General features: G+C 47.3%; 1 protein-coding gene across 8 annotated transcripts in view; it reads left to right on the top strand.

Moving 5' to 3' along the window:
• The first annotated feature begins 5,992 nt into the window (after window positions 1-5,992).
• The window catches only part of PPFIA1 (PTPRF interacting protein alpha 1), an 86,182-nt gene continuing 67,160 nt past the window's right edge, over window positions 5,993-25,014 (top strand). For 3 of the 8 annotated variants that reach the window (XM_041721711.1, XM_041721710.1, XM_041721708.1), the window contains exons 1-2: window positions 5,995-6,203; window positions 7,493-7,756. In XM_041721711.1, the coding sequence (XP_041577645.1) occupies window positions 7,493-7,756 (264 nt within the window). In that variant the 5' untranslated portion in view covers window positions 5,995-6,203. Of the gene's footprint in view, window positions 6,204-6,470; window positions 6,875-7,492; window positions 7,757-25,014 lie in introns of those variants that run through there. The other 5 variants (XM_041721707.1, XM_041721712.1, XM_041721709.1 and 2 more) reach the window with 3 other exon arrangements.

Genomic DNA, 25,014 nt, shown 5'->3' with positions numbered 1-25,014 from the left:
CCCAAAAGTTGAAGTGATCTTGAGGAAGTGTCCAGGAGAAAGGGATAAAAGCTGGTTGTACTGCTGATGCCTTCATGCACCAGATCATTCTCCTGAAGGTGCTGGAAGGTCATGCTCAGTTACTGTTTCACCAAGTGAGGCCAGGGTAGGGTGGGTGCCACATGGCACAGGCTCTCAGAGTGCTCTTCTTTCCCTGGTATGGCAACAATCATGGTTTCCAAATCCCCAACAGGTACTCACCTATAAGGTTGGAAACCTTAGTTATTCTGTAGTTTTCAGAACATTATATTTACGTGCTTTTAAGTGTTGAGTGACCAGAATGCACAGGTTCGGAGGTTTTCAAAAAAAAAATCATAAACATACAGCTTTTTTAAAAAAAAGATTTTATTTATTTATTTATTTGACAGAGGGTGAGAGAGTGCGAGAGAGCAGAAGCAAGGGGAGCTCCGGCAGACAAAGGGAGAGGGAGAAGCAGGCTCCCCCACTGAGCAGGGAGCCCGATGTGGGGCTCGATCCCAAGACCCTGAGATTGTGACCTGAGCTGAAGGCAGACACTCAACCATTGAGTCCTCCAGACACCCCCATATGGCTTCTTGCTTGTATAATCCATTATTTTGACAATATTACATATTTTAATAACATGTGCAAATGACCTCCATCTGATACATTTGATAATAGCAAACATTTAAAGAAAGAATTAACCAAAAAAAAATAATAATAATTGCCCAATACTGGGCAATTGCCAAATCACTAAATAAACACTTAAAGATAATTCCACAAATATCTAATATTTAAAAGGTTAGTTGTTGCCCTATCTTATAATTTTGATCCTTTGTTTCATGACAAATATTTCAGTCATGAAAAGATTTCCTTCATTGGGCATCAATACTGGTCAAATCTTTAGGCATCTGCACAAAGGATCATCAAAGTGAGTGAGAGGAGGCGTACTGATTGTTTTTGTTTTATTGCTGTAAAAATATATATAACACAAAATTTACCATCTCAACTATTTTTAACTGTGGAGCTCAGTGGCCCTAAGCATATTCGCTTTGTGTAGCCGTCTCCACCACCCACCTTAAGAACTTTCCGTCATCCCAAACTGAACCTCTGTCCTGTGAGACACTGACTCTGTCTGTCCCCCAGCCCTGTGACCACTGTCCACTCTCTGTCCTCAGGAGACACTGACCCCTTCCCTCCCCTGGCCCTGTGACCACCATTCACTCTCTGACCCTGTGAAGCTGACCACACCAGGGACCTCTTCTGGGTGAAATGTGTCCTTTTGAGAAAGGCATATTTTACTCAGTGTAATGTCCTCAACTCTTACCCACAAGGTGATTTCTTTAGTGACAAAACTATTTAGGGTCACCTGGGTTGCTCAGTCAGTTAGGTGTATGCCTTTGGCTCAGGTCATGATCTCAGGGTCCTGGGATCAAGTCCCACGTTGGGCTCCCTGCTCAGTAGAGAGTCTGTTTCCCCCTCTCCCTTGGCCTGCTGCCCCACCCTCTTGTGGGCTCGCTCTCTCACACGCGCTCTCTCTCTCTCTCATAAATAAATAAAATCTTAAAAAAAACCACATACAACTATTTCATCTGCTTGACCAGAAACCATAGCATATGGTAAATATTCAAACACTGGGAAATGCCAGCAAGTACTATCGAGAGGGATGCAGATCCTGTACCGTTTGGATCCCTCAGCAAGCTCACAGAAACAGGCACCGATGTTGCCAATTCAAGTACTTGATCTGCTTATTCCTGAGAACACCACTCATGGCTTTGTTTGAAGTAGACTGTATGTATAAACTCATTAATATTTATTTTATTTGCAAGAATGAGTCACCAGTGGCAGAGGCCAAGCCGAGCACAGGCACTCACCCTGTGCCGCCCTCCCAATCAAAAGAGACTGGAGCCGGCTCACCTGCCAGGAACCCCACTTCTCTGCGGCTCCCAGGCTCCCAGTGGCAACCTCGTCCTGCCAGGTGACTCCATGTGGCAGCATTTCCTGTCCTCACTTTGATGGGATCAACCACTAGCCCCTTTTTGGTGATCAAGTTTAACTCTATAAAGAGACTTACCATACTATTCCCTTTTTCTGGATTTCTTTTCCTTCTTTTTTTTTTTTTAAAAAGATTTTATTTATTTATTCGTGAGAGACACAGAGAGCGGCAGAGACATAGGCAGAGAGAGAAGCAGGCTCCTGTAGGGAGCCTGATGTGAGACTCGATCCCAGGACCCCAGGATCATGCCCTGAGCCAAAGGCAGACACTCAATCACTGAGCCACCCAGGTGCCCCTCTTTCTTTCTTTCTTTCTTTCTTTCTTTCTTTCTTTCTTTCTTTCTTTTCTCTCTTTTCTCTCTTTCTCTCTCTCTTTCTCTCTTTTCTTTCTTTCTTTCTTTCTTTCTTTCTTTCTTTCTTTCTTTCTTTCTTTCTTTCTTTCTTTCTTTCTTTCTTCTCTTTTAAACCAGGCTATATGCCCAGCATAGAGCCCGACTCACAACCCTGAGATCAAGACCTGAGTTGAGATCAGAAGTGTGATGCCCAGCTGACCAAGTCACCCAGGTGCCCCCTCTCTTTATAGATTTTTTTGACCAGTCTTCCTGGCTATTTGGGGTCTGGAAATACATAATCCTCCTCAGAGATGGTGGGAAGAAATTCCTGTCTGGAAGCACGCTGGGCAGTGTCTCAGGATATCTCATGGCCTCAAGATGGCTGTCACAGGGCATGCTGCAAACAGGAGAGGGTGGTGACCTTGAGGCTATCTCATTTACCACGGAGGGAAGCCCCAGAAGATCCTGCACACTGTCCTTTATGTGGCACTGGTGAGAACAGGTGCCCAGGCCCTCTGTCAGCCTATCTGGGACAAGGGGGAATGAGAGGCCAGTGGATGCAGACCGATCCTGCTTCCCTCCAGGGGGTGCCGGCAAGACCCAGATACAAGGGACTTCCGCTGATGATGATCTCCCAGAGAGCCTTTCCAGACTCACGTCCCCCTCACAGCCACCCTCCGAGACGGTGTTATCATCATCACTTCAGGAATGAGGAAACTGAGCCCAGAGAGGTCAAGCAACTTATCTGTGAGAATGCAGCCAAGGCAAAAAGAATCAGAGCCAAGGTTCGAACCAGACACCGGGCTCCGGAGTCTATGTTTATAACTGCTGTGTGAAAGCATCATTCAAAGAGGGAAAAGGTGACCAGACAGGGAGGTCACCCTTGATGGGGGTCCAGGGCCATCAGCTCTTATTTCCAGCCATGAGTCTCCCAAAGTCCCATCGTGGTGGTTCCTGTGACTGTTATCATCCCTGTCTGACAGATGAGGACATTGAGGCTTAGTACAGGTTACAACGTACATTGCCCGAGGTCAAGGTAAAGGTAAGGAAGGGCTGGGGCTCCAGCCTGGCCCTGGGGGGAGTTTGAACTACCTCTCTGGGCCCTTCTCCCTACGATAGCTGGATATCGTTATGAATGGCTCCATTTGAGGAGCACAATGAAGTTGTCAAGAGAAACAAGTTGCAAGAGCTTTATGACTTGCTTTTAAAATATAATTATAAAGAAGGAGGGCACAGAAGTCTTCATGCCTGTGTGTGGGAAGTCTTGGGATGCTCCGCGAGCTGGTGACTCCCTGTGTCTGGCACTATGCTGGGATGAGGCGGCTGAGAGGCCCATAGACCCTCAGTGGCACTGGGGTCGGTGTCTTGGTGGTCTAGCACATGGGGTTTGTCCCTTGCTTTGGGGGCCTGGGGACACTTTTTGATGTAGCCTCAAGAAAACTGTCTTTGTTTTTTGTTTTTAAGATTTTATTTATTTATTCATGAGAGACACAGAGAGAGAGGCAGAGACATAGGCAGAGGGAAAAGCAGACTCCATACAAGGAGCCCGATGTGAGACTGAATCCTGGAAATCCGGGATCACGCCTTGAGCCAAAGGCAGATGCTCAACCACTGAGCCACCCAGGCGTCCCAGGAAAACTGTCTTTGGAGCCAGTCTTAGGTTAAAACCCAGCTTCAGTGAAAAGAGAAACACCCCACATCTGTGGGGTCTCAGTGTGTTCATGGTAAACGGATATAGAAAACGGATATAGAAAACACGGTCAAGTGAGTTTACATGGAGGAAGGGGTCTCCACAAATGTTCTGCAAATGTGATTTTCCCATCTGTGCTCTCAGAGATGGACACTCATCAACCCACCTCCCAGTTGCCTCACCCATGGATCAAAATTCCGGTATTGCCTCACAATGAGAATTAGAACTGCCATGGCAACTAAAACAGTTGGTTGGTGAGCTCCCCAGCTTACTGACCACTTGGATCTCCATTTCCTTCCCGGATCGTAGGTAGGATACAGGAACAGCCAAGTGGTACGAATTACTTTGAATAGGAAATTGGAAATGTAAGTACTCTTTCAAAGGTTCTCGTTCTTTCCCTCTCTCCTTCTTTACTGATTGCTTACCTTCTCAGGGACACATAGGAAACCTCAACAGGGTTGACGCTAGTGGCTGAAGTCACCCAGCCCAGGGCCCCCACCTCTTTCCGCAGGGGACCGACCGGACTACTTGGGCAGCCCTGGAGCCTCACTGATAGAAATCTTACTCTTTGGTTGTCCCTTAAAGAGACAACTCCTTGGTCACAACAGCATAGCGACTGGGTCAGGGATCAAAAGCTCCCATTCATTCATGGCTCCAGTTCCAACGCTAAACTAACTGGGTGCCTGTGGGCAAGTCCTTTTGGGGATTGGAAAGGAAATGAGGCCTTAGTTTCTCCTTTTGAACAGAGGAGGAAGAGGGCCACATCTTCTGCCACCCACCCCCAGCTCAGGCCTTCCCCGAACTGTACGGTCACACTATTCATTAGGTTGTTTTCCATACTCTTGATAGATCTGGGACACATCCAGATCTCTAGGACAGAGGCTAGGTCACACTCCGATCTTAGAGGAACACTCCTCCCGAGCTGCTTAGAAAGGAGCTCTAGAAAGCCATCTCTAGAAACTAGGAGAGGTGGCCCGGGTCATGCTTATGGTTGACAACCAACCACATCATGAGAGAGCTGAGGCTGGTGGGCACATTTGTGAAAACACGACCCTGGCCATAGTACTGATCTATCGCCTCCCCTCCCACGTTCCTGGGTTTTCTTTATCAAGCCTTCGACGGGAGAGTTGGAGCAAAACCATTTTCCCTGCTCGTTTTCTTGACTAAGCCTTACAAGGGTGCCACTCCATCTCTAAAACAGGTTTCGGATAAATACTAAAGGAACATTTATTGGGGGGGAGGGGGCTTCCCTAATGATAAAAATAATGCGCATTCATCATGTAGTACCTGGAAAGCACAAAGTAGCCCAAAGAAGGAAATGAATGAGTGAGTATGAATAAGGACGTGAATAGAACCGCCCCCGGTGGGATCCCACTTGCTCTAGCAGCCCAGGAGTAAGGCCATGTCGTTTTCACATCATACAGATGGGGCGCTGAGCGCCGCGGGCTCCGCTGACCTGCCCAGGCCAGAGCGCAGGGACAAGCCTGCACTCCCCACGCCGCGCCCAGGAATCTCCACATCAAACGGTGCCCACTGGGCATCCGCAGGTATCGCAGGTAAGGGCCCCGCGGAGACACCGCGACCTTCTGAGTCCTGGAACGGTTGGTCCCGAGGAGGGTCCGACCCCGAGGAGGCAGCCAGCAGGTGTCTCGCGCCGGGGCGCACCCGCCTCGAGGAGGGCGCTGGCTCAGAACCCGATGCACCGTAGACGTTGCAAACGGCCTCCGGGCGGCCGGAGCCGCGGTAGGTGAGCTCCGGCTGGGTGGAGAAGGCCCCCACCTGGGGGGCGGGGCCGGGCCGGGGCCGGGGGCGGGGCTCCGCCCGCACCTGGCCAATGGGCGCCGGGAGACCCGCCCCGCCCACTCGAGGGGCGGGGCTTGCGCGCCCGGCCTCCGCGGCGCTCCCCCAACCCCCGGGGGGGCGGGGCCGGCCGGCGGCGCTCGGCGCTGACGCTGCGCCGACGCGCCCGACGTCGGGCACGTTGACGCCGGCGACGCGCAGCCGGGCCCGCTCCTCCTGCGCTCAGGCAGTGTCCGGCCGCGGGCCGGCCTTGGTGACTGGGGGCTGCGGGCCCGGGGCCGGCGGGCGCGGGCGCGGGCCGCTTTCGTCGGGCCCCGAGCTCGCCCGAAGCGAGCAGCCGCCCGCAAGGAGCCGCGGAGCCTCCTCGCCCGCTCCCGCCGGCGAGCAAGGTAAGGAGCGGGAGACTGAGGCAGGCTGGGGCGGAGCGGGGCGGAGCGGGGCGGAGCGGGGCGGAGCGGGGCCGAGGGCGCCCGGGCGCCGGCCCCTCCCCGCGGCGGCCCCCTCCCCGCGGCGGCGCTCGCTGTCAGCCCCCGGGCGCGGAGGCGGTGGGCCCCGGCGGGGCGCCCCGAGGCCGGGCTCCTGGGGCCGCGGCGCCCCGGGGGCCCCGGGTCAGCCCCGGGTCAGCCCCGGGTCAGCCCCGCGCCGGGCTCGGGGGCCGAGGACCTGTGGCCGGGGAGGCCGCGGCCCGGGCTGCGCTCCCGCTGTCAGCGGTGCCCCGGGGTCCGGGCTCCGGGCCCGGGGCCCTGCAGCGCGGCGCGGGGCGAGGGGCGCGGAGGTCGCGGCGGTCGCGGCGTCGCCGCCCCCGGGGCTCCGGCGGCTCCGGCGGCCCCAGCCTCCTCAGCCTCCTCCCGTGGCGCCCGCCTGCTGTCGGCCTCGCTAGCGGCGTCTCCTTCTCCCCTTTCACTTCTCCTGCGTCCTCCTCGCTGTCCTTTCTTCCGTCTTGCTTCCTCCTCCGCTCCCTCCTAGCCGTCCGCAGCCGCACCGACCTGCTCCATGCCCGGTGTGCAAGTTTCCTTTCTAATACTTTTATTTTTTTTTTTCCCTCCGGCCGTAAACTTACGTAAGTTGGGTTGCCTGACCGTCACACCTTTTGCAGCCACTGAAAAACACCTTTCCCGGCCCTTAACGAATCCGGTTCCTTTGAGCGCTCACCCAGTCCGGCCCGAAGCCGAGGGAGCCGCCAGTCCTCCTGGGGAGCTGACTGCACACATTCCTCCAAGATGCCTGATGCATTTTGTACTTGTCGGTTTTACTGGCTGTATGCTCCTTCTGTGCTTTTCCCGAAACATGATTGGGTGGCATGTGTTTTGACTTTCTCTCCCCGAACCGGGAAATAAAGGGGGAAAAGTAAGTTAGAGAAGCACACTTGTTTTCAACAACCAGAAAGTACAGCTTTGCAGACAAAATGCCCCAGGGTTTGTTCTGTACGCGAGGGGTAGTCTGAGGGGTCTCTACCCTGCCCTGCACTATCCCATGTATTAATCTGTTCCCACACTCAGGATTCGCCTGTGTATGTTTTTTTCCGCTTACTTATACTCAGAATGTAACAGTCAGATCTGAGAATAACGAGGCTGTCAACCTTCATTTTATGAGCAGCACGGAGAGCTAATAAAGTTGCAGGTTTGTGGGAGCCTTTATTTTGCACTTAATGACTGGAGTCTGGGTGTTTTATTTCAAGATGATGTGCGAGGTGATGCCAACCATCAGTGAAGCAGAAGGCCTGCCAGGAGGAAGTGGGAGCCGTGGGTCCAGCTCTCCTTCACAGCCAGATGCAGATTCACATTTCGAACAGTTGATGGTGTCCATGCTGGAAGAGAGGGACCGTCTTCTGGACACGCTGAGAGAGACTCAGGAAACGCTGGCATTAACCCAGGGGAAGTTACATGAGGTCGGGCATGAAAGAGATTCCTTGCAGAGGCAGCTCAATACTGCACTTCCACAGGTATGGATGCCTTTCACCTGGAACTTTACAGATCTTTCTTTCCCCTTCTAAATTATGGTGTCACCTTTCATGGTGTTCATGTTTTACACGAGTCTGAAATGGTGGTTCTGTTTTTTTTTTTTTTAATTAAAGATTTAATTTCTTTATTCATGAGAGACAGAGAGAGAGAGAGAGAGAGAGAGAGAGAGAAGCAGGCTCCATGCAGGCAGCCCAAAGTGGGACTCGATCCCGGGTCTCCAGGATCACACCCTGGGCCAAAGGTGGCACTAAACTGCTGAGCCACCTGGGCTGCCCATGGTTCTGGTTTCTGTAAGTCATGTGCAGAGAGGGTTCCCGAGGGTTGAACCTCTGAGGGAAGACAAGCTGTGGTGCACTATACTTAAATACCTCGTAACTCTTGTTCCTTTCTTCTGCCTTCATTTGGGACAGTGCTCCAAAGTTTTTGGACAAGGGCCATGAGGCATCCAAGCTGCGTGCTGCCTTTCTGTTGTCTTAGGCCTTTCTTGCTGAACCTGTGTTTCTTACGGATTTTATCACATTTCCCATTTTCTAATAAAATTTAATGGACAGATAGGATTGATTTCACAGGAAAGATAAAGATATTTTTACAGTCCACTTTTCTAAGAACACCTTTGTTTTATAAATGAAGTTTGTCGTGGAGGATATGAGACAGAGATTAATTCCTTCGGAACTTTCTTCTTGGCCGATGAGCATTGTAAGCTTGAAGTGACGCCGAAGTCGTTAATCTTAGTATATGACATTTGGACTAGTTTCAAAGCCTCTTCTTGTGGAGCTGAGTGAGGACGTCATGATAGGTGAGGGTAGAGGGTAGAGGAAAGTGTAGGGCGAGTGGCACAGAGCATGCCGGAGACACAGAGGTTACTTGGGTGTTCACAGCCGCCTAGGTGCCACTTGAGTTACCCGTAATAGGCGCCTTTGTGGTCCTTTCAGGTAGGCCTGCATAAGCACATGCTTGTGCTCCCACCATCAGTCTGCAGTGCTAAATTAGTAAATGAGTAATTGCCAGCCTGAATGCATTTCTTGGCTGTAGCTGGTTCTCCTGAAAGATTGATAAGCCAGACGTTTACATTTCCTTTTTAGCAATAATAATCTGCGGTTAGTGCTGTAGTGCTCCTTTTCTGTTGGATCGGGGAGCCATCACGGTTTTTCTCGGGCAAGCCTCACGAATTGTGTACTTTGTGTAGGTCTGGTTTTATTACCATGAGCTCGAAAGCATGGGCCAAATGATGCTCCACCAGGATTTTAGTGTACTTGTAAATTTTTCAGTAGTTTTTGTTTTTTTGATTTGTGATTTTATTTGTTTTAATGTAATTTGAGACAGTGCATTGAAGCGCATGTCAAATACTTATGTATTTGATCAGGTGGACTTTTGAAAGAATGAGCACACACAACAGCCTAACAGAAGGGACAGGAGTTTTGTGCAGTACAGTCTAGTGCAGTGAAGGTTGTCCCACCAGCGGGGTGGCACAGTCGCTCAGTGATTTGTTTTTAGCTACTGCTTGGTATTGTGGAAGCTCTTCGTTGAGTGGAGAGTGCAACACTGGCCACACCCGCCTCCCTGCCTTCCTGGGCTCCCTGACACGCCTCTTCCCCACCTGAGCACCTCCCTGCCTCCCCACCAGAGTGCCTTCTTGCCTTCTCTCCTTTCTGTCTCCCCTTTTCCCTGCCTCCCAGCCTGAGCACCTGAGCACCTGAGCACCTTATATTTCAGAAACATTTCAGAACAATTAAGTAAACTGTTTTTGGACCTTTCCTTTCCCCAATATTTGACTCATGTTTGGTAGCTGGTAGTGTGGCCAGATAGGTATATGAATAAATGCATTTGTACTACTAGCACACTGTGTAAGCAAGTAATGATCTACATTAACAAATTTTAACTCTCATCAGAAAAATTCACAGTTGTAAGTGTACATTTCAGTGACTTTTATCACTCAGTGAACACATACTTTTAACTACCACCTAGATGAAGAAATAGAACATTACCAAGCTTCCCAGAAGCCCCCTCCTACCCATTCCCAGTAATTGTGCCCCAAAGCTACCCATGGTCTTGAGTTTTTACCATTGATTGCTTTAGTATGTTCTTTTTTTTTTTAATATTTTATTTATTTATTCATGATAAACACACAGAGAGAGAGAGAGAGAGAGAGAGAGAGAGGCAGAGACACAGGCAGAGGGAGAAGCAGGCTCCATTCAGGGAGACTGAACGTGGGACTCGATCCCAGGTCTCTAGGATCAGGCCCTGGGCTGAAGGTGGTGCTAAACCGCTGAACCACCTGGTCTGTCCGTTTTGGTGTGTTCTTGACTTCATATAAATGAAATAGTCATTCAGCATTGTTTGTGGGTCACATCTATTTCACCTCGAGTCATTTTGTTCATTTTCATTGCTGTCTAGTACTCAGTGTGTGAATATACAGTAGTTTATTCTTTGTACTGAGCATAAGTATTTATAAATGCTGCCCCTGACTATTCTTGCTTATTTTTAGTACAAATACATATATATTTCTTTTGGGTGTGCTCAAAGGAGCAGCATTGCTGAGTGATAGCGTGTGTGTTTGTTCACCCACCACCCACAGTATGTGAACACTCAGTGGCTGTCTGATACTTGGTATTGTCGGTTCTTGCATTTTAGCTATCTGGTGGGTGTCAAGTGGTAGGAAGCCTAGTATGGTGTGAGCTTGCTGCTCCCTGATGACCAGTAAGCAGGGGTGGAATGTCTCTGTGTGTGTTTATTTGCCACTTGGATGACTTCTTTCATGAAATTATTGTCTCCATTGTTTTTATTGGGTGTCTGTTTTGGTTTTTATTGATTTGAAGGAGTTCTTTTTATGTATTTTGAATACATATATAAATGGCAGATGTTTTTTACATTCTTGTGTGTGTTTGCCTTTCTCTAAGTGGTGTCTTTAGATAAGTTTCTCTTTTTCCTTTCCAAGTGCAATAACCATTTTCATTTTTCCTGCTTTTTTGTACTGTCTAGGATCTTTAGTACAGTGCTGAGTAGAAGTGGTGAGAATAGGTGTCCTTTTTCACTCCCAATACCAGAAAGACAACTTTCAGTATTTTACCATCACATATGATACCAGCTGTGGCTTTATTGGTAGATATTTTTTAATCAAAATATAAAAATTCTATTTTTAGTTTGCCAAGAGTTTTTGGATTTTTTTAAATCATGAATTAAATTATTAAATTTTCTTAAATGTATTTTTTGTATCTCTTGGGACAAGTGATTTTTTTTTTTCTTAATGTGATTTAACTGTAAAAAAATTTTGCCATGCTACGGTAATCCCAAACTTGATATCTGTGTATTCTCTTTTCACAGGATTTTATTTGTTAATATTTTGCTTAGGATTCTTGCATCTGTATTCATGAGAGAGGTTGGTCTGTGATTGTACTTTTTTGTATTGTCCTTGTTGGGTTTTTGGTATTAAAGTTGTGTTGACCTCATAAAACAAGGTAGGAAGTGTTCCTTGTTTATTCCCAGAAGAGTTTGTGTGAGCCTTATGTTTTCTTCCTTCAATTTTTGGAAGAATTGATTGGCAAAACCAGCTGGTTGTAGGGTTTTCCTTGTGGAAAGGTTTTTAGTTTCAGATTCATTTTTTTCTACATGGAAATAGGATTTTTCTGATTTTGTATTTCTTCTTCTGTTTATTTAGATAAGGCATTGTTTTTCCTAGGAATTTGTTCAGACCACTCAAACTTTCCAAGTAATAAGTGTAAAGTGGTTCATGATATCCTTGTCATCTGCAGGATCAGTTGTGATACCTCCTTTAAAAAATCTTAATATGATAATTTGTGCTTTGTCTCTTTTTCTTAATCAGTCTTGCTAGGGGATTATTTTATTAGTCTTTCCAAAGAACCAACTTTGGGCTTCATTGATTTTTTTTTTTCTATTTAGTATTTGTTTCCTATTTCATTAATTTCTGCTCTTTTTTTTCTTCCATCTACTTTGTGTTTTGTTTGTTCTTTTTTCTAGTTTTTGAGCTAAATACTTAATTTTATTTTTAGCCTTTCTTCTTTTCCAGTATATGTATTTTAAAGCTGTAAGTTTCCTTGAGCACATATTTATTGATCCCACAAGCTTTGTGTTTTTTTAAAGATTTATTTATTTATTCATGAGAGGCAGAGAGGGAGAGAGGCACAGGCAGAGACATAGGCAGAGGGAGAAGCAAGGCTCCTCACAGGGAGCCCGATGTAGGACTCGATCCTGGATCCTAGGATCACACCCTTAGCCGAAGGCAGATGCTCAACCTCTGAGCTACCCAGGTGTCCCGATCCCACAAGTTTTGGTAAGCCAAATTTTCAGTTTCTTTTATGTAAAAATATTTCATAGTTATCATTGTGGTAACTTTTTTTTTTTTTTAATTCACAAAGTTTTTTATAAGTAAACTTCTTAATGTATAGGGGGATTTTCTAGTTACTTTTTTGCTGATTTGTAGCTTAATTCCATGAAGGTATCTGTCTTAGTCTTTTGAGGTTGCTATCACAAAATACCATAAACTGGCTGGCTGATAGGCAGCAGACGTTTATTTCTCATAGTTCTGAAGACTAGAAGACTAGAAGTCCTCAAGATCAAGGCAAGATTCAGTGTCTAGTGAGAGTCCATATCCTGGCTCATAGACAGCCCGCTTCTCACTGTCCTCAGTGCAGCAGCAGGGGTGAGGGAGTTCTCTCTGCTCATGACCTGGTCATTTCCTGAGTCTCCATGTCCTGGTACTATCACCTTGGAGGTGATGAACTTGAGGAAAGGGAGGCTATAAACTGTTTATCTATTGCAGTCCCTAAATATGCCCTGCATTGTTTCAATCCTTTGAAATGAATCGAGTTTTTCTAATGGCTCAGCGTATGTTCATTTTCTTTTTTTTTTTTTTAAGATGTTATTTGTTTATTCATGAGAGACACAGAGAGAGAGAGAGAGAGAGACAGAGACAGAGACACAGGGAGAGGGAGAAGCAGACTCCATGCAGGGAGCCTGATGTGGGACTCGATCCCGGGTCTGCAGGATCACGCCCTGGGCCGAAGGGAGGCGCCAAACTGCTGAGCCACCCAGGGATCCCACATACGTTCATTTTCATTAAGTGTTCCTTGGGCACTGAAAATAATGTGTATTGGCAGGAATACAGTGTTCTGTGTTTATCAGTTAGGTAAAGTTTGATAGTCATGTAATTCAGATTCTAGTAGCCACATTAAATAAAGTAAGAGAGGTATAAATAATTTCAAGAATATATTTTATCTAACACAAATATTCAAAATATCATTTCAGTGTATAATCAACATGAGAAGAACATAATGAAATATTTTTCATTCTTTTTTATCATATCAAGTCTTTAAAAACCTGGTGTGTGTTTTATACTTTGAGCACATCTCAATTTGGAGTAGCCACGTTTCAGGTAGTTAACTAGCCACATCTGAATACAGATTGGGCAGCCCAGCCCTTCACCCTGGCTTTGTTGTTGTCCTTGTTGTCTGTTCTGTCAGTTACTCAGAGCTGTATCTGAGGTCTTCCTCTATGATTGTGGAGTTGGCTCTTTCTCCACTTCTATATTCATCATTTTTCATGTATTTTGAGATTGTGTTATTAGGTCTATTCAAATTTAGAACTCTTGTTTTCTTGGTAGATAAAACTTAATCATGAAACATTCCTATTTGTCTCTAGTAATGGTTTTGGCTCTAGAGGTTACTTTATTTGATAGTTGTGTTTGCCTTGTCAGTTTTCTGTTCATTAGAGTTTACCTGGGAATCTTTTACTTTCCCTTGTCTTTGAGCTTACATTTTAAGCTTATGAGATTATGAATATACTTTTATAAATGTCAGTCCATCTTCTTTTGGCTTCCTTTCTTTTTTTTGAAAAGTCAGCCTGCAGTGTTACTGTTATCCCATTGAAGGCAGGCAGTATCTTTTTTCCTCTCATTACTTTTAACATTTTCTTTTTGCCTGAGACATTCTTTCTGAGTCAATAACTTGGTTAATCAGTTTTGGGAAAGTTTTGACTGTTATCTTTGTAGATATTCATTATTCCTCATTCTGTCTTTTCTCTACTTTGAGGATCCCCATTGGAACTTTTTACCATGTCCCATGTGTCTTTTGGGCTCCTTTGTTTCCTAGACTTTCCTCCAACTTTTATCGAGATGTATATATATTTTTTATCAACCTGTCTTTCAGGTCACTGATTCTCTCTTCATCTGTGTCTGTCTATTCTGATGTGAAGCCCACAGATTGGGTTAATTTTAGCTACTATGTTTTTCTGTTTTAGGATTTGTTTTGATTATCTGAAAATTTCCTATCTGTCAAGTAGGTTTTCGAAAAGTAGATGTGTGCATCTGGTAACTCCAGTGGGTCGCCTCTTGGTCTGTTTGTTCCTTTTTCTTTTGGTCTATATGTTGTTATGTCTGTTTTTCTTTCTTTCCTCTTTTTTTCTTTTTTCTTTCTTTTTTTTTTTTTTCTTTTTTCTTTTTTTAATTGAGTGTTGGACACTGTATATGAAGAGCTGTAGAGGCTCTTTGTGAGACTGTCTTCTTTTAATATCTCCTCCAACACACCTCAAGTGGGGCAGTTCCTTGGCCTAGTCAGGTGTGATTGACTTAACACTGGGGTTCAAGCTTTGTAAACTTCCTTCCCAGGGCCCTTCCATCTTGGCAGGTCCTGAAGCCCAGTTCTTGTCTGCTGAGCACCAGGAGATCATTGAAGGGTCAGCTCTCAGGGAGGGCTTGCAGAATGCTGGGCTCATTTTCTATGCCTCCCTGCTCTGAGGGATCTTGGCCTTTTAAGACCTGGCTGGTTCATCAGGCCTGCACTTGAATTTTGTCTTCCTGTACCCATGGAGCTGTCCAGAGTTCTGTTAGCCAGGACTTTCTTCTTGACTTTCTGCTATGTTTTCTTTCTGACTTATTGGTATATTGCCCCCCATCCCTGAGGAAAATGAGAATCGTCAAATGCCATGAGTGAGAGGTGGCACTCTGAATATGAGAGTCACCTCAGTGGGCTCCCTTTTGTTTGGAACCTCCCTGCAGTTATGGCTGCTTTAGTGTCTCTTTGATGCCTTCAGACAGGCTTAAAATTGTCTTCACTTTTTCTGGTTCTTGGTGGGTTGACTTAGAGACTATTTATGTATGTAACTGGAAGTGGGGAGACATTGGTATGTTCTGTGTATAAGTCATGGTAAATATGTCAGTTGTCATTATTTGGTCCAGGAGAAAACAAATCCCACTAGTCCTTGTGTAGTACCCATTGTTCTTTTCCTAATCTGTCTCCAGTTTGCTCATGCTCAGCCACCGTGCATGGAAAGACGTGGTGTTGGTAGCCCAGCCCACTGGGTACCGTCCTCCTCCCTTGCTTGGTGCCCACCCAGGGCAGGCTTTGTAATGACAGGCTGGCTGTGGCAGAGAAGGCTGATCTCAGCGAAGAGGGGGTGCATGGAATGGCTTGAGAGACACTTATCATGTGACTTGATCACAGTGTTTGATCAGCGTTTTTAGAAATTATTGCTCATTTAGTCTTCCCTCCAATTTCATATGAAGTTGAAAATGCAGATTTTATTCTTCCAAGTTGAGTGCAGTGATTTCGCACTCTTCTTGTAAGCAGGAAATGAGTTCCTTAAAAGACATCTCACCCAGAGAATTCCAAGAAAAGAGAATATGTTTGGCTTGAATCATGGGTGGGACCCAAGTTTTGCCCATGTCTCTCCCAGTCTGTGAATCCCTGGGAGAGCTTTCATGTAGCACTCAGTATCCTGAAGGATGAGGTCTGGAAAGCACAACTTGGCGGCAAATAAACCAATTTTGTGGGTGCGTTGATTGTCACCACATCGATATCAGTGAGCTGGCAGCAGTGTGAAGCGTGCTGGGCAGGTTGGCAAGAGAGGAAAGTAGAAGCAGAGCCTGGTCAGGGGCATGAGGGAGGGGAGAGGATGAGCCAGGGCCAGGCTCTGTAGCTGGGGGAATATTGGAAGATGCTGACACTGGCTGTCATACTAGGGGAGGGATCCCCCTACATACTCCTTCCTGCAGCCCCCACGACAAAGATTTGCCTGACGACCAGGTGCCGAACTTGAGAAGCTCTGGGGTAAAGAATCTCAGACTTTTCTCAAGCACTGCTGTAATACATAGTGGGGTGCAACACTCCATTATAATTTGTTAGTGCTCTAACAAATTATTATATAGTATATAATATATATATAATATATGTAATATAATTAGAGCTAACAAAGCTCAAGCTTTGATGACTTGCCGAGCTTAAGTTAGTGAGTACATTAGCGAGACTTGACCTCATAATCCAAATGAGGTGAAATTAGCTAAAAGACTCTTCAGTAAGGGTAGATTCTAGTGATAACCTTGAGTTTCAGTAGTGACTGCCAGGATACCTTCCAGACTGAAATAGGAGTGGTTGGCAAAACCCCTCTTGGAAGGCTGTGCTTACTTCCATTGTTTCTGGTTTATGAAACAGATCAGCAGATCCTTCAGAATATTTGGCCATTCGCCTCTTGTCAGTAGCACACACTCAGTTTGCCCTTTTTTGCAAGCACCCCGTCTTATCTTTCTGTGTTGCTGCACCTGTGATCCTCTGCGCAAGACAGGGCCGTCCACTCTTGTTGGGCGCCTCCATGACTCTACACCGTTCTGGGCTCTGGGTTCCATGCCCCTTCTCAAGATGAGCACTGGCTGTCAGATGTGACTGAAAGCATGAAGTCGTCGAAAGGAAGAGCTGTCTACTGGCACAGTGTGATCTAGGAGGGGCCTCAAGAGGAGGGGTCACGTCTGTACTAAGGCTGAGAGTACTCTCCCAGCACTGTGACTGCAGGGGCAGGAATAAACTTGGCCTTGAGTTAAGCTATGGAAACAGCAAGGTGATGTGCCTGTCAGCTGGTGGTTGGACAGAGCCTGGCCATGGCAAGAGTTGGGTTTCTGTTCTATTTTTTAAGTATTGTTGAGGGCCCAGGGGCATTGTAGCCTCAGGGGGTGGAGGGTTGGCATGATTTTGTTGAATTTTTTAAGTAGGTTTCACACCCAGTGTAGAGCCCAACATGGGTCTTGAACTCACGACCCTGAGCTCAAGATCTGAGCTTACATTAAGGGTCAGACAGCCCACTAAGCCACCCAGGCACCCCAGTTTGAATTTTTTAAAAGCATTTCCTGATGCTGCATGGATAGCGGACTGGGGGGTGGAGATAAGAGTGGACACAGGGTGGTTTGCAATAAATCTGTATTTAAGCAAAAAAAAAAAAAAAAAAAAAAGGGTGGACACAGGGTAGACCCCATTGGTTAGAGTAGTCCTTTCTAATGCATGGATTGAGCTGTAAGGTTAGTGTGTTAGGCAAAAATTAAAACCTCTTAATGTCACCCATCTCCTAAAGCTCAGAACAGTGGATGTTTTTATATAATATACAGAAATAGGCAATGTTTAAATGTAGTGTGCATGATATTTACTTGTGTGTAAGGTATACATTAAAGTTTTCAGGTATGAGGACACCTGGGTGGCTCAGCGGTTGACGTCTGCCTTTGGCTCAGGGCTTGATCCCAAAGTACCGGGATTGAGTCCCACACTGGGCTCCCTGCGTGGAGCCTGCTTCTCCCTCTGCCTGTGTCTCTGTCTCTCTCTCTCTCTCTCTCCATGTCTCTCGTGAAAAAATAAATAAAATCTTTAAAAAAAAAAAAAGGTTTTCAGGTATGTATTGAGTGCCTGCCAGGCACTGTTCTAGGTGCTGAATATTCAGTACATAGTAAACGTTACCTAACCCAAATATTGTGGTTGCACCAAGAAATATAGGAGAGCATGAGAATGTAGAGCTCTGTTTGAGCAAATTAAACTCGTGGATGGTGCAGCTACAGGATGGCCATTTTTTCATGTGTCCGTGTGGCCAGACTTGGGGAGGTGGTTTTCTCTGGGAGGTTCAGCTGTACTCTGTTCTCCTGTAGCTCCCCACCCTGTGCTTTAGATGCCTTGCTTGAGTGCCTGTGGTCTACCTCCATTTGGACGGACTTTGGGCTCCTTCAGTTCAGTGTCGACCAGAACCATCTCTTCCAACATGTGCACCTCTTCCCCTGAACAAAACTGTTTTCTACCTGGTCGGGCAGTCTGAAACTAGGGGGATGGCTTTGCCTCTTTCCTACCCCTCCCTTCCCTTCCGGTCCCCAGGTCCCATGGCTGGCGTGTACATCTCCTGGGGTTCTGGACCCTGTCTTCCATTGGGTGGAGTCAGCCAGGAGCCAACTTAGATGCTCCATCCCTGTGGCTCCTGGCCCTGTGGCCGCCTTGGCCCCATGCCAGCCAGGCTGCATCAGGGGTGGCTCGTCATGCACAGATTAGTGTTCTGCACCTTCTCTATAAATCCTGCTATTCTCTCCCAGAGGAAGGCCTTTCTTACTGACCCTGTCTTTTGCTGGATACCACTAAGTCATTTGGTAACCGACTCTTTTGGGGAACCAGTTTTGCCCTCTGTGTATGAAGATCCTCAGAAATGCTCGTATTCTGACTGAGCAGCTTTCCTTGTGCTAAGGAAAGGGTTCTTACCTGGAGGAAACCATGCTTACTTACAATATTTACATTTCTGATCAGTTAGGACATTGTAAGAGTGACACATGTGAGTTATAGACTCACATGTGAAAATGTAACACTGTAACCTCCTTCCATGGGGGCTTTATACCTCTCACTTTGCTCCCAGCCTTCCGTCATTCCCCCTGTGCTTGGCACTACTTGGGGAGGCTCATGGTTTCTGGTGGCCCGTTCTTGTGTCCAGAGATAGGAATGGGCTGCAGGGTGACCATGGACCCCTCTGACCTGTGGGGAGCCACAGGGAGCCGGGCCCCCAGGGGACTTCCTGGAGGCTGCATCGTCCATCACATCCTGCCCAGAGCCATTCCTGTGTAGAAGCTGCAGAGGGGATTGCCCAGCCTTCAGTCCTCCTTCCTGAACTGACTGACTCTCTTCCATGAAGAGCACTCCTTGTCGTCCTTCTCTCCTGTGTAATCGCTGTGCACACTTGCATTTGTGTTTATTCAGCGATCACACTCAATTATCATCATCATTCCTTAGATGCTGTGTTGTCCCCTAAGATTGGCTCCTGTGTCCTTTTGCCAAGGCCCTATTATTAGTCTTTGAACATTTCGCTGTTTTCTGGCACAAGAATTTGTCCCAGGCTCACTTTGTGTTTTTCCTGCCTCGGATCTGAAATCATTCCTCTGAGGAGCCCTGGTTCCTTTTAGTGGGGGAAATGATGTTCAGAAATCTAAATGAGCTAGGTGTGCTCATTGTTGCTGGGGTTAGCATTCTTTTAGGTCCTTTTTGGAGACAGAGCTAGACAAAAATCTTTATAAAAAGAGAAACCTGGATTTCATACTGATTTTCTGTTCCCAAATTAAAACTTAATTTTCCCCTTGATCATTTTATATTTATGTCTCTTGTCTTATACTAACAATTTTGATTTCTAGTGATGTCAGCATTATTTTCTTCTATGATGTACATGAAGCAGTTTCAGCCTTCTAATGCCGTACTGGTATAATCCTCGAGTGAAATTTTAGAATATCTTTGCAGTTCTTCTGGGTCAAAGAATAAATGTCATTTAAAAAAAAAGAATAAATATGTCTTAAAATTATATAGTTAGAATAACGGATTCTAAAGCAATGTGATTGGTCACATAACCATACAAAATTTGATATACCATTAGGTTAATTTGTTTCTGCTTATTTCTAATTTTAGGGCTTGAATTTTTTTTTTTTAAGTTGTTTTCAAATACCTAAAGCATTTACATGGTTTAACAGGACTATAGAAACAGGTGGTCTCAGGAGTCTTGATCCCCCTGTCCCTGAGTCACTCACTTCTCACCGGTGGGGTGCCACATGCCCTGGTTTGCATGAGCTAGTCCTGGGTTTTGCCTGTTCTCTTGGAGCCATTAGTAATTGTGCCCGTTTCACCCTCAGAAATGAGGCACAGCTAAAGCTTTGTTGGCACTTGCTAATGCTCATTTAGAGATGTGGACAGAATGTTTCCACTTTGTAGGTTTTTTCCCCTGTAGCTAGAAGCAAGCTCTTGGCTGAATTCTGCAGACTGGGATTGTGGTTCACTTGGCAGGCAAGGTCCACCCATGGAGTTTTTACTCTGGCTGTCAGGGTCTCATTCTTATTCTGAGGAGGAAATGTCATTTTGCTCTGAAAATAAATTTGGGAGCTTGAAACATATCTTGCATTTCCAAGTTTTTCTGCTTTGCAAATGGGCTAATTATCCCTCCTGCTTATGTAGTTTGAAACTTTTGCCAACAGTAATATAAAAATTGATTTCGCAGATCGTGTGCAAGAAGAAAGTTAAGGTTCTCCTTGAGGATCATCAATATTTCTGAGCCATTGATCTCTCTTGAAATCTTAAGGTGCTGTTACGAAGCTAGGGCACACTCTTCCCTGTCTGCAAAATACTTTATGGGGAAACGTGGATGACAGATCAGGTCGTGGTATCCTGTGTGCCCTGAAATAGAAAAATGGCAAGGAAGGAAGATGGTTTTGATGAGTCTCAGTGTTCATTTGAGCAGTCTGATGTGCTACAAAGGGCTTCAATGGTGACATCTGTGGATGGGAAGGGTTGAGAAACTGCAGTTTCCCCTGCTGTCCATGGCTCTGCCCCCTTACCTCACCGCCCACACGCACTGCAGGGAGGCTGTGGGCAAGCTGGCATTCCAGTCTTCCTGCTGTTGGGTGGCATTTTAGAGGAGCAAGTGCATCTCTCTCCTTAAGCAGACAGTTGAAAGCAGGCATGCAAGTTCGCACCACCAATCTCTTTCACTGTGGCCTGAGTCTGCGGGCTGATCCCACCTGTTCTCCCCGCACATTGTGAGCTCAGGGTGGCTCAGCAGTGTGTTCAGCAGAGCGCAGGACTCATGTGCAGTCTTTCCCTCATTACCTCATCCCCAAACCTCCAGTGTCCTTATCAGTACTGGAGAGGCAACAGCTTTATTTTTTTTTATTTTTTTAATTTTTTTATGATTATTTAAGAGAGCATGAGGGGGAGAGAGAGAGAAGGAGCAGAGGGGAGGAACAGAAACAGACTGCCTGCCAAGCAGGGAGCCCCATATGGGGGCTCTGGGGTTCAATCCTGGGACTCTGGGATCATAACCTGAGCTGAAGGCAGGCACTTCACCGACTGAGCCACCCAGGTTCCAGCTTCATTTTTATTTAGCAGACATTTATGAGTAACTGCCACGTGCCAGGCACTGTCCAAGGGCTGGGTAAATGGGTGTCTGGGAGATTCAGTGGGATGATAGCCCACTTTGATGGCCTTGAAGCCTCTGGATAGGGATCACCTCACTGGAGCCTCTCCGCAATCCTGTAAAGTATACTTCAGACTGTAAACAATACTGGGAGGCAGGGCGCTGTAAGGGCATAGAGAGGCATCAGCATCTCGCATGCTTTACGCTAGCTTTGAGGTGGTCCTGGGCTAGGGTGTCTACACTGCGGGAGGGCATCAGCCTCATGAGCTTCTGGCACCCCCTGCACATGGGGCTGGGGTGCCTGGAGTGCAGCCTGCTTCCGGCCTGCTCCTCCTTGGCCTTGGTCTTGAGTGGAGGTTTTGGGGGAAGGGAAAGGGCAGGGATTTTTGTCAGGTACACCTGTGTTTGCGATGCACACAGAACTGCTCTTGTGTGCTGTGATCTATAGGTTGCGCTCAGAGCCCGGGCTCTGGCGAGGCTCTCCCTCTGCCGCTTGCCATCAGAGCAGCCTCGTGGGCTATGGGGATGGTGACGTGAGTTCCCCTGTGATGACCTCACTGCAGTGAAGGTGAGCCCCTGTTGTGCTAGTCACCCCTGAGCCACAGAAGGAAGTTTGATTATGAGAAGTACTTCTCTTCCTGATTCCCAAAGGTGGCTGTGACCAGGAGGGGAAAGAGTGCACATACTAGGGACAAGTGTGGTGTATGCAGTTGTCTGCCTCCCCCCGTGCCCACAGTGTGGGCTCCTGTTATAGAGGCAGTGTGTGCTGATGCACTTGACACATCCACTGGGAGCCTTGAGTGAAGTTCCACGTTGTGAAGATAGAAAGCATAGTAGAACAAGCATGCTGAGTCGGGGTCAGTGTGATGGAGAGGAGAGGAGAGCACTGTGAGGACTGAGTAGCTGACAGTATTTCTGGGAAGGTGAGCCCAGTCCTACCATGGGAGGCTCTGGTAAAGCTACATGGCCGCCCCGGGCATGTTCCCTCCAATTTGCAGGTGGGCTCTGAGTGTGGAACTGGGGGCCTGGGGCTGCCCTGCACTCTTCCTGCCTTCAGGAGAGGCTGGGTGAGCCAGAGCCAGGTGCTCTGAGCTGCTCTGGGTCATGTGCAGCTCCTGAAGGGCTGGAAAGGGCATGGAGGCTGGGGTGCCCAAGTCGGTGACAGGTGGCATCAGCGGGACTAATGGTATTGATGGCTGTGCCAGTAAAGCTGAAGGATGTGGCTGAAGGATGCAGTTACCCGTGTGGTGAGTGTTCATGTGTTCCCTGGCTGGGAGCATCAGGGACAAGTGCCCTGGCCATCTCCCTTCTGCCCCAACTGCCTGCAGGAAGAAAGAGAAGACATTTCTCAAATAAGGACTGGAATTGGCAGTTTGGAGTTTCTTCCTTTTTCATCTCTTCTGTTCCATCTCTGCCCTTTCTTATCTTTTACTCCCCTTCCCCATGACCTTCACAGCACTTGGAGGAGAAAGTACAAGAAAGATTTGCAGACGGCAGTGCTGCCTCTATGGTGTAGGTGTGTAGGACCTGACGCAGTGAGGCCCACGAAGGCCAGAGTAGGCAGTGCTCAGGATGGGGCGGCCAGATCAGAAGGAATTTCTTTCCATGGTGGTTTTCTTGTGCAAGCTACAGAAATACCTGATCCCAACAAGGTCTGGCTGTGAGTTGAGAGATTGCTGAAAGCACATTCCCGAGGACAGGCTCGTGCGTGTTGCCTGAATTGTGAGTGGCCAGCGCTGTCCTCCCGGTGTGTCACTACAGGGTCACTGTGTCGTCACTGTGTGGGACTGCTGCTTTAAGGGCAAGGTGCTCTCAGGAGGTGAGGCGTGTCCCAGCGAGCCTGCAGGTGTCAGCAAGACAGCCTGTGGAGGAAGCTGCCCCCAGGCTGCTGCAGCCATGGAGCTGGCCCAGAGGCCTCAGCTGGCCGCTCCCAGGGCTGCGGGGCGACTTCACTCCCCATGGTGCCTCATCCTCCATTCTCCTGGAGGTTCTCTCCTTGCCAGTTTTCAGTTTCAGGTCAGAATCTCGGTCGTGGGATCAAGCCTCACCTTGGGCTCCCAGCTCAGTGGGGAGTCTGCTTCCCTCACCCCGCTGTGCTCACTTTCTCTGAAACAATGAATGAATGTATATATACACACACATTTTTATTAAAAGAACCTGCTCATCGTTTAGAGGGAGCTTAGATTGCCTGGTGCTTGTGTCTACTCTTTGTGGGCTTACAGTGCCTACATGGTTTTCATGTTAGGGGGCCTCTGTGGAAAGAATTGAGGGAGAGGAAGCACTTGCTGTGCAGAGACATTTGGAGAATTGTTTTCATTTGACAAGAGTATCGCACCCAGGACTAGGAAATATATATTATCCCTTCCACTCTCTTCTATAGCTGTTACCTTGGAAATATGTCCACTTTGTGGAGTCAGCCTCCCTTTTGGAAGAGGAAACTTCATCTGTGCCTTTAGTCCCATGTTTATGATGTTCCTTCTACACCCCAGCCCTGCCTTTGTCATGGCCTCTGCACACAGCCTGGAGGTGCCCTGCTGCGTGTCGTCATATTGTTCAGAGCTGGGATCGTCGTCCTTCCTCTCTCAGCACCCTCCAAGCCCCCCCACTCCCCCACAGCACGATTTCTGTCCCTCTTTTCTTTTCCAGTGTTATTTTTCCTTCCTTTTGTATTCCAGTATCCCAGCTTGGATCCTCTGTGCCTCAGGCTAATATGGTAAGGCTCTGCTCGCACCTTCTTCCTTCTCCAGTCCACCCAGCACACTTTCTGCTGCCCTGACTGAACCTAGACCTTGCCCTGCAGTGTCCATCCATGGCTGCAGGGACAAGATCCAGACTCTTTAAATTTGTCACTCACAGCTCCATGTTCTGCTGCAACTCAACTTTCTCACCCCATTTCTTCTCCAGAACCTCTTGTTCTGGCCAAACCAGTCTGTTCTCTGTGTGTCGTGTCCCCCCTGCCCCGGGCATACACATTTCCTTCTCTGGAAGTGCCTCTCCACCTTCCCTGTGGCACTCCCCACCTGTCTCTCCAGTCTTGTTGTGAGCACTCATGCTGAGATTCAGGGTCTGTTGTACCTCTTGGAGAGGATAAGATACGATGCCTGGGGCTGCCTTTACTCTCTGTATTCTTTTATTTTTTTCTCCATTGGTTAAAAATGCCATCAGTTTTAAGAAAAATACAGATGAAATAGTATTGAGCGTGGGACTCCTGGGTAGCTGTTGATTAAGCGTCTGCCTTCAGCTCAGGTTGTGATCTCAGGGTCCTGGGATCAAGCCCCATGTTGGGTTCCTGGCTCAGCTGGGAGCCTGCTTCTCCCTCTCCCTACTGCTCGTGTTCTGTCTCTCATTATATATCTCTCTCTCTCAAATAAATAAGATTTTCACAAAGAAAAAAAAGCAAAAGTATTGTGTATCCAGGTCATCCTTGAAGGGCTGAAGAAGTCACAAAGAGAGCTCTCTGGAGTCTATGGCCACCTATTTGTTTCTGAGTGAGGATGGTGGTGGGTCATAGTGGGGGATCACAACTGGCCCTTCTGTACCCCTCACTGCTGAGTGTGCTTTCCTCCTCACCCCCACTTCTTGCATACTGACCTTTTGATCTTGGCCACAGTGTTTTACTTCTGAGGCTGTCTCGTCATGTGTAAACTAGAGAATACTATTGATTTTTCAGTAGCAAATGCAGATTTAGTGAGAGCTAAAATGACCCGACCACAAAACCCTGCAACACATGGGCTCTCAAGTGTGAGGCGTCTGTGTGCAAACCCCTTAGCAAAACCCCTTAGCACCGCACACACAGTCGGGGCTGGGGTGACTTGGCCTGCATGAGGTCTTGGTTAGGGTGCCTACCATCCTCTCATCCCCTGAAAATAACATCTGTATTAGATTCTGAATCCCAAGCCACTTATTAACCCAGTGACCTTTGCTCATCACTGACTTGCCTGGGCCTGTGTTCTGATTTGTAAAATGAGATAATTATGTGTGCCTTACAGGGTGACTGAGAATAACGTGTGGTAAAAGATCGGAAACAGTTTTGAAAACCATAAAACATTAA

The sequence above is a fragment of the Vulpes lagopus genome, chromosome 11 (genome assembly GCF_018345385.1).
Source record: "Vulpes lagopus strain Blue_001 chromosome 11, ASM1834538v1, whole genome shotgun sequence".
Taxonomy (NCBI): Eukaryota; Metazoa; Chordata; class Mammalia; order Carnivora; family Canidae; genus Vulpes; species Vulpes lagopus.
This window is presented reverse-complemented; position numbering and strand designations above follow the sequence as displayed.